This window comes from Argiope bruennichi, chromosome X1 (assembly GCF_947563725.1).
Source record: "Argiope bruennichi chromosome X1, qqArgBrue1.1, whole genome shotgun sequence".
Taxonomy (NCBI): domain Eukaryota; kingdom Metazoa; phylum Arthropoda; class Arachnida; order Araneae; family Araneidae; genus Argiope; species Argiope bruennichi.
This window is the reverse complement of record NC_079162.1, coordinates 7,078,923-7,093,630: the sequence shown is the minus strand read 5'-3', so window position 1 is coordinate 7,093,630 and position 14,708 is coordinate 7,078,923. Positions and strand designations below refer to the sequence as shown.

General features: G+C 27.3%; 2 protein-coding genes across 2 annotated transcripts in view; both read right to left on the bottom strand.

Moving 5' to 3' along the window:
• Positions 1–13,798, bottom strand: part of LOC129958380 (nuclear factor erythroid 2-related factor 2-like) — a 125,360-nt gene extending 111,562 nt beyond the window's left edge. Inside the window, exon 1 of the mRNA XM_056070839.1 lies at positions 13,672–13,798. The gene's annotated coding sequence lies outside the window, so the exon portion shown is untranslated. The remainder of the gene's footprint in view (positions 1–13,671) is intronic.
• On the bottom strand, positions 10,707–13,688 carry LOC129958381 (polypeptide N-acetylgalactosaminyltransferase 2-like). The gene has a single exon (XM_056070841.1). It carries the CDS (start codon positions 13,686–13,688, stop codon positions 12,030–12,032), a length of 1,659 nt encoding a protein of 552 aa, XP_055926816.1. The 3' UTR covers positions 10,707–12,029.
• Positions 13,799–14,708: the final 910 nt, after the last annotated feature.

The window sequence follows — 14,708 nt, the reverse complement described above, 5'->3', positions numbered from 1 at the left end:
AACGATTTAACTGCATGTAAAAAGAAAATCTAAAGAAGTTTATTTACTTGAATTCCAGCAAATTTAATTACTCACTACCCATAAATTATGCATGGCCCTTTCCCGTTCCCCATGTCTTGAATACAACAGAAGTTCACAAAAATGATATTTAGTCACCGAATATATATAGAAAGGCTTCTTAAGCCTTTTACTTTTAAACAAAGCAAAATGTGAGGTAACAACAAAATAGACAGAGCAACAATATCTTAATTCAGACAACATTAAGAAAATAAAGAAATTAAGACAAATGAAATAAGTAATATTTGGGGGACTGGATGTCATATTAAAATATATTTTGTGATAAAATACGAGTTCCTAGGCTCCTACAAGTCACAGAGGAAGAGTGCTATTTATTTGCTCATTCAAGTAACTTTCCAATTATCTTGGTTTGTTTATGCATTTCTTTAGGAAAGTAAATAATACGAAAAACTTATAATAATATCCAAAACTGATACATTGAGCTAAAACCATTTTGACATATAATTCAACTATTGAAAAAATGTCAAATTTTATAAAAATCCTTTGTTGACAAAAATTAAAACAGAATTTGAATATTAAGTTTGCCAATTCATAACATTTATATTGCTCAGAATAAAATATTTATTACTTATATGCATACAAATCTATAACCAGGAGCTCATCAATTTAATAATCATTCCTTGTGACAACTTCTAGTGCAGTGCATTTTCATAAATACCCCACACACACAAAAAAAAAAAAACAGAAAATAGTAAAATTATCTCTATATTTCACTCATACAGTATACCAATGCATTACAACAAAGCAGTGTTAATGAATGGTAATAAACATTTTGTTACAATGTATTTGCATTACTGAATGTAAAAGAGTTACACACAGGAAAATACACAAGTAAAAATAGTCACTGCTTAATAAATAATATATTAACAAATGCTATCAATTCTTGAAAATTGTATGTATTTTAATAATTGTTAAAAGAGAAATCATCAATATGCATTACAGAAAACGCATGCCTTTATATTCACATATATTTCACAATAGTCGAAAAAAAATATTCTTTAATCATTATGACAGAAAAAGAAATCCCAAAAAAACAATGTTTTAAAATTTATCTTCAAATGAAAATGCACAAATATAACAAATTTTAATACATGTTTATAATTGTAATAGCATTACAAGCAGCTAGTAATCTACTTTATGAAGCACTAATTTAATTTTTTTAGATGAAAAAATATTTCAATTTAAAAAAGAACACTGCAATTACTTTGGGAAAAAAGTAATAATTAACCTCTTGTAACTGAAAAGAAAGTTCAGATACTCTCTTAAAAAAATATTTTTTTAGATTAGAACTATTTCTAAAATAAATAAAATATACTTATATATATAATTATATATATATAATAAAATATAATATAATTATATATATAATAATCTTAACATTATATTACAAATTAGATGGATAAGAATGATTTACAATTAAATTGATTTCATAATCAATATTCTTTATTAAAAAATTAAAACTTGTGAGCAACAAAGATATATAGATTTACATTTAGTGCCAGTTTTTTTATGTGATTTTTCTTAAAAGATAAAAATGAAATCTACAATTCTAACAAGCAGCAATTTTTTTTTAATTTAACAATAAATAGCAAAATAAAATTAAGAAATTAGTAAAAGAATATCATCAAAACACAAGAACAATCTAAGCAGTTGGATACAATTACAAAACATTTTAATATTTAAGCAAGACAAGATTTTGATACAATACTATTTAAGAGATAAGGCTTTTAAAAAATGCTATAGATGATTATACACCTTAAGCTTTCCTGGATAGTTGAAATTTGGCTTTAAAAATTTTCAGGATAAATCATTTTATTTTTTAATTTTAACATTATCTAAAGGATAAAAAAATTCTTAACAATAATCAAAAAAATGGCAATATCTGTATTTATGAGTAAGAGAATAATTCATTTATCTATAAAACAGTCTGAATTAATATGTAATATTAATTTTTACTGCTTATGACTATATCAAGAAAATAATACTCACTAGAATTAACAAAACAAAAAAACTACTTCATAATATGCATTCAAGATTGCCGAAACATCACTATGAAAATAAATCTTGTTTTACCCTTCAGTTTTTCAAGCAAAATAAAAAGATTTTAAACACTCTTTAATGCTTGTTCCTTTCATTAAGAGTTTCTAAAAACCTGCATCGAATCAAAAATCTAAATCAATTTTTATTGACTAATTATCAAATTATATTATTAAAATTTAAATTATATAGAAGCGCAATATTCCACTGTGTAGTATGAGTTATAGTAGCCTCACAATTACTATGTAGAAATCACCATGGATCATTCCTATTAAAAAAACCCAAAAAAGGTTATAAGTGATATTAAACACCTGCAGTTTGTGTATAGATACCTGCACTTTTAAGAATTTTTCATTTAAACTTCTTTCAAAATTAAAACTTATAGATTTTTAAAAATTTATGTTTAGTTATCTGTAAGGTGATGAATTTGGATCCATTATGATACAGATATTGTAGAGGGGAAAGGGGGAAGTACAAAATTGCTCATTATATAATGATTACCCACTACTGAAATCTTATTAAAATCAATTCATATTCAGAAAACACAATTATATGAGAATAATTTAAATCAATGTATACAATTGTGGAATATATTCGCAGCCAAAAATTTCTACCAAATACTAACATGTGGGAAAGAAGGAAATTTTTAATAATAATGATGATGATGAATACAACAATAGTAACAAATAATAAATGCCACACAGAGAGTCTTAATTCAGAAAAAAATTTACATATAAACATTATTTAACAGTAATTCTACTTTGAAAATACCAACATATGTAAATTTATAAATATAATAGATATTGTCCAGCTTTTTCGTGACAAATGAATAATCACTTTTGATTTCAAAAAATTTTGATACATTATATTATATATATACATTTATATATGATGAACTGAATGACCATAAAATTCAAATGTATTTCCAGCAAAAGACCAAAACTAATAAAACACTATAATGCATAAAATTTTGACAAAGAGACATATGATAGAAGGGACAGTAAAAAGTTCCAGTGATGAAAGTTTTCTTACTGAGAATCTATCCAATTTTTTCTATTATTTACTTTTATCCAAAAAAAAATATTTTAAATAAAAAATGCACTTTAATAACCCTTTAGTAATAAAAAAAATATCAAAAGGAGGCAACAATTGCATTAAAAATTTTGTAATTGCAATATTAAGCATGATAGTATCTTTACTTCTTCAAAGCAAAAAAAAAAAAAAAAAAAAAAAAAAAACATAGTACTATATCTCATTATTGCATAGCAAAAAAACCCACTAAATGATTTAAACTAGATATCACGGCAGTAAAAAACCAACACACATGTTAATCAATAATACAAATACATGGCAGTTCATAAAACAGTTTGAAGATGGATGAATAGTTTGCAAATGAATTTTTCAACATGTACACAGAACTAACTTTAATACACATCTTTAATAGAACAGAAAATGCAGACATAAATAAAAATCATGAGCAAGTTTAATTAAAAATTTTAATTCTAGTCCTGTACTTCAAATGCACACTGTATCCAGTTAATAAACTGTTCTATCTCTGAATTAAAAAAACCAAACAGAAGGGAAGAGCATTTTGTCAACAATTTTAATCGTATTGGATAGAAAGAATTTTATTACCTAGACATAAAGAAATGATAGTAATAAAATTAGTACATATTTAGATTAATTTTTAGTGGATAAAAATTTAACTTTTTTTTATGAACTAAAAATTCTAAAGCCTACCAAGTCCATATTTTTAATAAGTAGAAAATACAACTTGCATAGTTATAAAAATTAAATTTTACACTTAATTGAGGTCTTGTAAATGTAATATCTTTTACAGAAAAAAAAATTAAAGAAAATCCCCTTCAAAAAGCCAGGATGGAAGAGAGGGAGGAGAATTAGATAACAAAGACAAATAAGAATTGAAAACTGTTTACTTAAACACTTTAAAACCTATTTCTGATTTTCATATAATAAACATCCATTCTGTCATTTCTCTAAAGACAAAACTAAATCTTCATTACCATTGCAATAAAACAGTAATTGTCAATAAATGCATCGATTCAGTGTATATTTAAAAACATGCAAAGCTTCATCATGTACAGATAATCCATTTAAAAAAAATATGGAAACAGTGGCAGTATGGAACAGTTAGATCCTACCGAAATTTGGAAAATTAAAATTACTAAATATAACACCGTAAAAAACGTAATACCAAATTAAGCAAAATGTATGAATATTGAATTTTAAGAATAGGACTTTTTTTTTTTCTTACTTTCATCAACCAATCGAGGCATATAACATCAATTACGCATTAGGGCAATTAAGATGGGCAGCAGCCCTGGGTGCCATTACTAGGGTGGTTGGGCAAAATAGTGGAATAAATTAGTTGTATTTAAGAGAAATGTATATATTTAAACCCTTTATTTCATAATAGTTTCAACCAAGCATAGGAGAATATACAAGATAGTCATTTTTATTACCTGATAACCTGAATGAAATCAAGTTTCATAAAAAGAGAAAATGGGAATAGTTTCATGTCATATATGTAACACGAAAATCCAATATGTTGAAGTGGAAAACTCTTAAGTCCTATCCGAAAATTCGCATTTCAATGGGGGAGTTGGAGCAGTAAATCATACTGATTTATTTCAGAAAATATAAAGCAGAATAATGATTAACTCCCCAAGGGTTTCCATAAAAAACATGGAAGTCAAATGTTAGCCTCATTTGAAGTTTGTAACAATTAAGAAAAGTGTGTTATTCATAATTTTAAAGAACAAAGTGCAGAAAGAAATACTTCTATTCGTTTAATAAAGTGTAAAGGGAAAGTTATCAGTATTTAAATAAAAGTTATGTGGTTAAAATTATATATGACTATATATATTCATTATTATTCATCATACTCCTGCTAGATTTTTTTCAGATATCTTTCACTTTTTTTTTTTTTTTAACTATAAGACTATAAGATCAAAAGTGCACATTTGCAATATAGTTTCCTGATTTTTCAAAATTTCACACGGAGTTCCAATTTCTAAAACAATTTTTTTAGGTAAATAAAATAAAATTATCAAATTTTCTCAGCAAGTTTAATAACATTTCCTTAAAACAATTAAAAATATACAAGATATTCTTATGTTGCCTTTGAGATGAAGGTAACTGTTTATCTGTTGTCTGACTGTCCACTAAAACATTACATACTCTTTGAATTTGGCACAAACATAATTTGAGGGTAAGAATATGCATCTTGGAGTGATCTTTTTATAGAATTTTAATTAAATAATAAGAGAAAGTATTTTAATGTCAAATTTGAAATCATTATCAGGCAAAAATAATTTTTATGCTATCTTAACATTTGAAGAATTATCTTTTCAGTAATATAAATTTAGTGTTCATTACTTTATGCAATTTTTTTAAACTATAAAAGTATTGTTAAATATTATATGCAGCAATATTTGCATTGCAGGAATTTAAATCAAACCTATTTTATTGTTTCATTAAATTGTCTACTTTTCTTCTGTTGAGAAAAATTATAACTCAGATAACTTTTTTAATCAAGAATTTTACCTTAAGTTATGAAAAAGTAGCATGTAATTTTATTACAAATATAATCATCATATAATTTGTGTTTTCCATTTATGGAATATTAGCAGAATAAATATATGATATAATTCAAATACAAAGCATTCTCTGTAAATATCCGAGTATGTATGTATGTATGGGACCTTTCATTATTTTATATTTTTGGATATGCTTATGAATGCCAGAATGCTTTCTCTTCCTGCACATCTTATTATAGTTTATATTCATGATCTATATTTGTCAAGCAATATATATCTCATGTAGATGAATGATTTAGAAGGTAGTCATAATTTATTTTCTTAATATATGTTTTGTTCCGTGTTTTATAAAATGCTAATTGTTCAATAGCAACGAATTTATTATCTTTTTTTAATGATTTGCTTAAAATATATTGAATAATTAGATTATTAATGTGCAATTAGATTAAAACTCATGCTTGATCAAAATGATAAATAATTGTAATTAAATCATATACTTTAAAAAAGTTATCATTTAATGCTCTTGATCTTACCTGAATCCGTAATTGTATTAGCTACAAAACATTCAGATTGTGTATGTTTACGAGTGTCTGTGTGTACACGCACCAATCCCCCCCCCCCACAATTTATTTAATTATACAGCAATCAATGCTTTCAACATACCAGAAATCAAATGCGTACAATAGCTAATTAAAATTGTTTGACTTTTACAAAATTAATTTAAAGAATGAATCAACTGGTATCCGAAAGTTCCTCATATGTCATACGTAAATCATCAAAGTTTAAAAAAGTGTCTCTATTATTATTTAAATTAAATTGCAACTTCTTTCTTAATCTTTGCATAAAGTTTGGATAGAAGATATGCAGATTGCAATGGAAGAATTCTCTGTTTATGTATTTGCCCTAGGCAACATTTATGTAGGTATGCTTCTACAATTATAATACTGAACAAATAAATGCTATGGAAATTTCATAGAAATTATTACTGAAAACATTGTCTGATATTTACAAAAGAAAAAACAAACAAATGTTAGTGAAAAAGTAATAAATACTATATGAAAATTTGCAATATATTTGACGAGAACAAAAGTAACATGCATGTAAGTGTCTACAGATTTCACAAATACAAAGCATCCAGCAAATTCTAGATGGTACACAGGTATTAGTTAAATAAAAGCTTCTTAATTGATTGATTTTTTTTTAAGTAAATGTACTATGTTAATAAACATCATTCATAAAATAATTAAAAGAGAAGTTTGATGGTGAATGGTTTTATATATCAATGATAATAAAGTTTTCTAAATGAGCATCTGGATAAAAATTTATTGAAAATGCATATACAACCAAAGTTGATATGCAAATTTTGTTACCTCCCAAATGAATAACATTCTTTCATACAGTAGATTAAAGTAGGGGAAATACATTGTATAGTTATAATGCATATAAAATTACTGATAAAAATATTACAAGAAGAAACTATGTTCATCTTCCACCTTCCAAAAAATTTTTTATTAATGACTTTATTTTAAAAAAAATAGCAAATACTTAAAAAAAAGTATCATTTTACAAACATGCTAATGCTCCTGTTTTTATGATTAAGACATTTAAAAACATATGAACTTTTAAAAGATTTTTTTAAAAGGTATTGATAATGATTTATAGGAAATCTAATACTTTCAGCAAATAAATCCAAATTGATAGCAGTAACTTTCACTTAAAAAGAAAAACACTATTCCATACTCAAAATATAGGTAAAAAAGAATAATTAAAATTTAATAAACAAAGATACTCTGGTAAAAAATAAAATCCCATAAAATTGTCCCTAGATAAACAAAATTTGGGAAGCTGTTTGCACAATTGAAAGATGACATCCACTCAAATTTTGTGCTTGACAAATACAGTAGCTGTGCGAATTAACTGGAACAAGCCATTTTCATCCTTTCACGGGAATTTTCTACCAGAAACAAATTCCAACTGCATTTTATTACAAAAAGGTGTTGGCCTTGACTATTCTAAACTAATTTATTGACTAATTAATCATACACAGGCCATTTTCATGTAAGTTGCATTTCAACAACTGTTAGAAAAAATTTATTGTTTAAGTTGTATAGGTCTTATGTATATGAAAATAAATACAATTACCAGGAAATGACTAGAATCGTTATCCCAAATCACTATATCCCTATGACTATGATGGTTATTGCTTCAGTAGTTAGAACAGAAAAATCCAGTTTCATAGATTACTGATCAGCAAAATAAGATCACTTTCTCCAAAACAGAAAAGTAAATATGGCTGCAAATGTTACAAATTTCATATATGAATACATTTTCACAAGACAAATATAGATCTTCAAAGAATATTTATGGCTACTAGCGTGATTGCTTATTCATCAACATTATGATGAAGATTTATTGAACAAGAAGATAAGCAAAAACACCATTCCTTAAACAGCTATTAAAACCTGCAATTAAGAAGAAACATTTATACAGATCCAGGAAATATTAACTCTGGAGTGCACAAGATCAGAATAAGATCATGTTCAGCAATAAAACATCTTTCTGTGCAACGGTTTCTGTCAATATATTTTAGGCAAAGTACGGTGACCCAGTCATCTTAAACAGTTAAGCAACCTTAAAAGCAAACGATTTTCAGATTATTAAACATTTGGAGAACCTGGCATTTTAGAAGCAGCTGAGTATATGTTGAACTTCAAAAATTATATTTAAACATTAGAAAGAAAAAAAAATGGCTTTTATGCTACCATTTGAAAGCTGTGCCAGTGTGTTTCACAGGAATTGCTAAATAACTAAAAGACTTGCCAATAATTCTTAAACTAATTATTAAAAAAAAAGGAAAAAAAATTTACAGTTTTTGATTGACTTGTTGATTCTCCACATGAAAATCCCATTGGAAATCTGTAAAATATTGTGTAGAAACATGCAAATAATACAGAATGCTTATCTAAGATAAAAATGAGAATATTATAAAGATTAGGTTTAGTAATGATGCCAAAAATTTAAATTTTCTAAATTAATGGAATCCATGCCAAAACATGTATAATATATTATTAAAGTCAAAGGACAAATTTATAACTAAATTGCTATGCTATACATGTAATTGAACAAATTAAACTACATACATGAAAATTTGTGTTTGTCCCAATTAATTTGCATGGCACAACAATAATACAGTTGTCACAAATATGCAAATCTTGTTAGCTTTAAAGTGCAACGAACATAATTACTTCCAAACTACACTTTGGGAACTAGATTTGAATTAATAATGTCTTTAAAGATATTATGGTAGAATCAACAGCTTACTGAATTTTGCATGACGAAATGCTATTGGATTATGGAAAGGTGGATCTTATTTCTGCTATATTGTAAAGATTTAACAGGAATGTATCCATTGTGCGTGAATGTTTTGGCAACAGTGGATATGAGAGAGTACTTGCATAAGAAAACTGGTTCCTGATTGAACATAGGCCAACACTCAGATAGAAGACAACAGACTTGTTTTTGCAACATCAACTCGAACTTCTATTGGCATCAAAGTAATACACCAAATGATAACAAACAGATGGACAGCTACTGGCCAGATGAAATGTAACATTCATGCATTAACTAAAAATTGCTGCAATATGTAACGTCATTGATGTAAAGCTAGAATTTATTGCAGGATGGAGCAGAGATTCAAAGCGTGTTTTTGAATGAGTGCTATTTTTATCTTAGTGCCAGTAAGTAAAGGCCATATATTGTTAGAAGTGGCCAAATGAGAGATTGGATCCTATCTGCAGCTTAGATATACTGATTATTAACCCCCTCCACTTTAAGAGAAAAATTTTTATATCAGATTACTGACCCGATTAGACATGCTGCCATTTTTTTTATCATTATTCCAGGAGACAATTTCAAACAGGATAATATTTATCTCCATAACGCAACTGCTATCCAATATGTGCTATAGAATATTGACATGTTGCTTTGGCCTGCTAGATCATCATCGTTCTCCCATCATGTATATATGAGACATTATTAGACAACAAATCCAGCATTTTTCACAACCAGCAAGGACTACTGAGATTTAATTGAAAGAGTACAAGGCATAAAGCTCTTTAAAAAAAAATGACATACAGCTCCTATGCGACACAATGCATAAATTCAGCATGGTTACATCTAAATCATAGCGACCTAAGCAGATGTTAAGATTTCATTTTTTAAATGGTTCTTCTCACACATGCTTCAACAAATGATCCAGAAATTTTTAAAAATAAATATAACTTAGAAAAATGGCCTGCTTAAATTTCATCTCTCTAAATTGTGTTATTTTATTTTATTTCAACAGTGCAATTCCTTCCAGCAAGGAAGGAGTTGAAATTTTCAATAATTAATGAGTTCTTTTTCAGTTTTAGTCTTTAATTTAAAAGTGAACTATAACTATCGCTCACAGCCATCTCAGTTATTGAAGTAGATCGAATTATTTTCTTTTCTAAATACAAATAAAAGTATCACATTACAGAATATAGATAAAAATGGCTGTGTCCAATCTTGTATCCTTAAAGGAACTTCTAACGGCTCTATTTATATATACAAATGTGAAACTGATTTTATCCTAACAGCTATATCAAAAAGCAATATTTATTATTATTATTATTAAGATAGATACACCATTCATTAACATATAGAATAAATTTAATTTCAAAGCAAAGTAATTATTCAAGCTAGAGACACAAGAAAATTTCCCAGACATTACTGAAAACTGACATTTAAAAAAAAGAATCCATTAAAATGTGACCTTTTAAAAAGATTTTGTCAGCAATTACTAAAATCTTATTTCCATAACAAAACTTTAAATTTCTTTATATAATTATTTCAGCAACATAAATTTATATAAAAAAGTATAATAATAATTATAATATCTAATATATAATACAATAATAGTATTTGGATTAGTATCTTAATAACAAAGTTATTATTTCATTTATACATGTTATATAAATTGAATTTAAAATAAACAAGAATAGTCTTCCCTCAACTTCCTCATACATTTTCATATTATTCGTAATATGCATCTAGTTTTATCTTTTAGTGATAAAAATGAAGCCTTGTGGAAATTAACTCTTTCCAGTTGATTAATTTAGCACAAATGTTGATGTGAATTTACCAATTTGGTATAAAAATTACATAACAAATTTCATTTATATAGCCTGCAGTGATTTTGAAGCACATACATTTTTCACATACACAAAAACACAGACACAACTCCAAAACTAGCTTTAGAGGGAAGGGAAATCAAAGATGGCAAGATTAATTAAAGTGACAAATTCTATGATTACAATACAGTAGATTCTTAAATGGTATGATTTATAAAGTTGTATGAAATTATGTCATAAGGAATTATACAGTATAGAAACTTTATTTATAATAGATTTCCATATAAATAAATTTCTCATACTGCCAGATTCCCTATTATAATATTTAAATAATGCATAATATTTTTAATTGCAATAAACAGGAGTCTACTGTACTTGCACTTAGGATATATACTTTTTTTTAAAAGTAAAAATCTGAATATCAACCTCTTCTTAAATTCTTTTTTAAATCACCAAATATTTAACTGCCTTTTTTTTTTAATCCAAGATGCTCCAGATTTGTTTATTTTGCTCTATTGAATATTATTAAGCATTAAATAATTAATCTATCCAAACATAGATAATGACAAGTACTGAGGATATATTTTTTAATGTTGAATGAAAGCCCATTGAACATAAAAAAAAAACATTTTTCTTTCAAAGGCATGTGAAAAAAATAACTTAACAAAAGCTAAATAAAAAAAAATGTTTTTCATTAAGTAATATCTTATTAGTGCAAAAACTCAGTCTTTCATCCTAAAACATATTTATCTAGCATCATTAAATTCCAAATATACACTGTTAGATACTATTTTGAGACCCTAATAGCATCCCCAAAACATACAAAAAAATCCTTTAATCTATTGTGCTCTTTTTACAAATATAAAGCTCATGAAATGTTTACATATAAAGTATAATTCTTTCAAGACATTCAAGAAACCAATTCATGTATTCACATACAATACTGGGTGTTTAAAACAGCTTACAGGAAAAATAAGGGCAGAAAAGCATTTAAAGAAAAAAACCGAGATTTATTTAGCTGCCTCTAATTTATTGACTAGTGTATAAAAGGAAAATGGGCATTGATGCTTTTGACATACATAATAAATCTGTAACAATATTTTCAATGTATAAAAGTTATTTGTTTCAAAAAGTGTGGCACATCTTTATCACATTAGAACAATGGACATGATTGAAAATCTCAAATATTCTAATTGAATTTTTAATCTTTATTAATAATTCCTGAAAACACCCAGCGTTGACTTTGCACATTATCACAATTACTTACTATAAGTCCTTTTGTTTGATAGCTTACGCTATCTAAACATAAATTATAGATTAAATGTTTAATAGTTTGGTTGTTACTAATTAACAACCATTTCTGATTATTATATCCTTTACATGTTCTTAATGTGACAGACAAACTCGCTTTTGGTTTTGGAAGCGTTAAACACATGTGATCATGTTGAATCAGATGATCTTTGGTAAACGTCCATTCTTGATTTCCTCCACCCCCATGGCAGGTATAAAGGCCTACAGTTTCTCCAGTAAGATGACCAAGGGTGTCAACACAGAGCATACTCTGACTAATAGAACCACGAGGTGAATCAATCTGATTAGGAACTTTAAGTTCTGGATAAACATTTTCTAAAAACCATTTGAAGGGTCGACACTGCAGTTTTTGTCTCAGGAGAAGTCGATCTTGAATATCACCAATTGGCACATTTTTAGCAACAGGTACAGCTGCATAATAGTAATTTTTATATTCATCCATCCAAACCTCTGCTGCTCTTTTAGTATTACGGGCAAAAACATTACCACTTCCACCTGGAAAAGAATAAGGATGCTGCTTTCGAAAAACATGTCCAACCCGACTGCATGGAATGATTTCTAAACTTCCTCCACATTGCCAAATTCGAAATGATATTTCAAGATTTTCACCACCCCAAATATCCATCTTCTCATCATATTTTCCCATTTTCTGAAAATATTCTTTGTCAATAGAAAAGAGTCCACCAGCTATCATAGGTGTTTTGATAGCTCGAGTAGGATCTGAAGCTCGCTGTTGCCTTTCTTGAATTGAGAGAAATTCCCATTTGAAAACCAAATTCCACTCAAAGCCACCTCTTAGATCTGCAGAAGCACCAAAATACTTAAAATCATCCATATTTATAACATCAATTACTGGACAAACAACTCTTGCTGGATCTTCTACTATTCTTTCCAGAAGTGGCTCAAGCCAGTTAACATTACACTCACAATGACTATCTAAAAATGTGAGAATTTTTCCTTTGGCTGCATCAGCACCTCTGACTCTCGATCGAACTAAACCCTCACGTTTATTGTTGCGCAACACAATAACTTTTTGTATGTTTGCTAATTCTGAAGCATCACTTGGGTCATCACTAAAGTCATCAACAAGAATTATTTCTTTAACTAAATGTTCAGGACTTCTGTTTAAAACACTGACTATTGTACGCAACAAAGCTGAGCGAGCTTCATTATGGAAAGTTATTATAACACTTGTAGATGGAAGGTCCTTTCTCCATGCTTTAGAAGAACACTCATCATTTCTTGTATCAGGAATATCTCTGTTACTAGGGATCTTATCACTAGCCGCTTGATTGAACTTATTGCGGGAATATGGATTATCACCAGGATTGAGCAATGTTTTACTAATATATGTCCTTTCATCAAAATATTGCCACTCAATTTGTAAAATGTTATCATTAGTTTTTAAAGTTAAACTTTTGTCTTCATGCGCTACTTTTAAACGGAGAGCTTTGTTTGCAGGCTTTGTAGGTGGCAGAAATACAACGAAGTAGGTAGTAAGAATTGCAACACTTAGAAGCAAAATCAAATACCTCAATCTCAGTCGCATCGTGGTTATTTTTCAGTGAAGTCCTTCAATTTCTGACATGTATCCAGAAGAAACTGGACAGCCTTCCCCCTTCAAGTTTTAGAGTTTCACTGCCATCAGATGCATCATTTGAAACTGTGAAATAGAGCAGCTAGCATCTGTACTGAGTTCGTGTTACGCAAATTATAACTTTAATCAAAACAAAAGCAATGTTACTTTAATGCTGCAAAATGCTATATTCCATTAAAATATTAAGATCATAATAAACAAAATTTGAATTCAAAATAAACATAACTGAATCATAAAAATTTATATATGCTTAGAATTAATAGAACTTCACCAGAAAAAAAAAAAAACTTTTTAAAGTTAATATTTACTAAAAAAATTTATACATTATAGATCAAATTTTTCAAAAAAATACTCATACGTATAGAACAGAAATCATAACTGTAGTCAGAAATAGAAGCCATAAACTCATAAATTACTTTTATCAGAAGGATAAAAAAAGAGAGAGAGAGAGAGAAGCTAAATTATTTCATGTGATCAGAAGATAATGAATTAAACAGAGGTTAAATTATGCTTAAAACTACAATTAATAACTAACTATTTACAATCTTTAAAAAATAACATTTTGCTTCATCTCATTCCAATTTTCTAATAAGATAATTAGAAGTTCATTAAAGAGGGGAAAAAATCATTGAAGAATAATGTATTCTATAGGAATTGCTTGAACTTCAAAAGATGCAAATATTTAGTAGGAAAAAGTAAAACTTCCCATCAAATACAAGAAATTGCAAGATGAAAACTAGGCTTGCTCTATTTTATGACATGATACTTTGAAATATAAATGGAAACTAGGCAAACTTTATTTTATAAGAATTTACCGACATGGTACTTTATAAAGTTTAATGCATAGACCAAAATTAAAAAGTAATATAAAAAGCTTTGGGAAAATGGGTATTTCTTAATTTTGAAACTCATTTAATTGCAATTTTTCATATAATATAAACTAAATGAATTTTCACATTATTATCAATACAG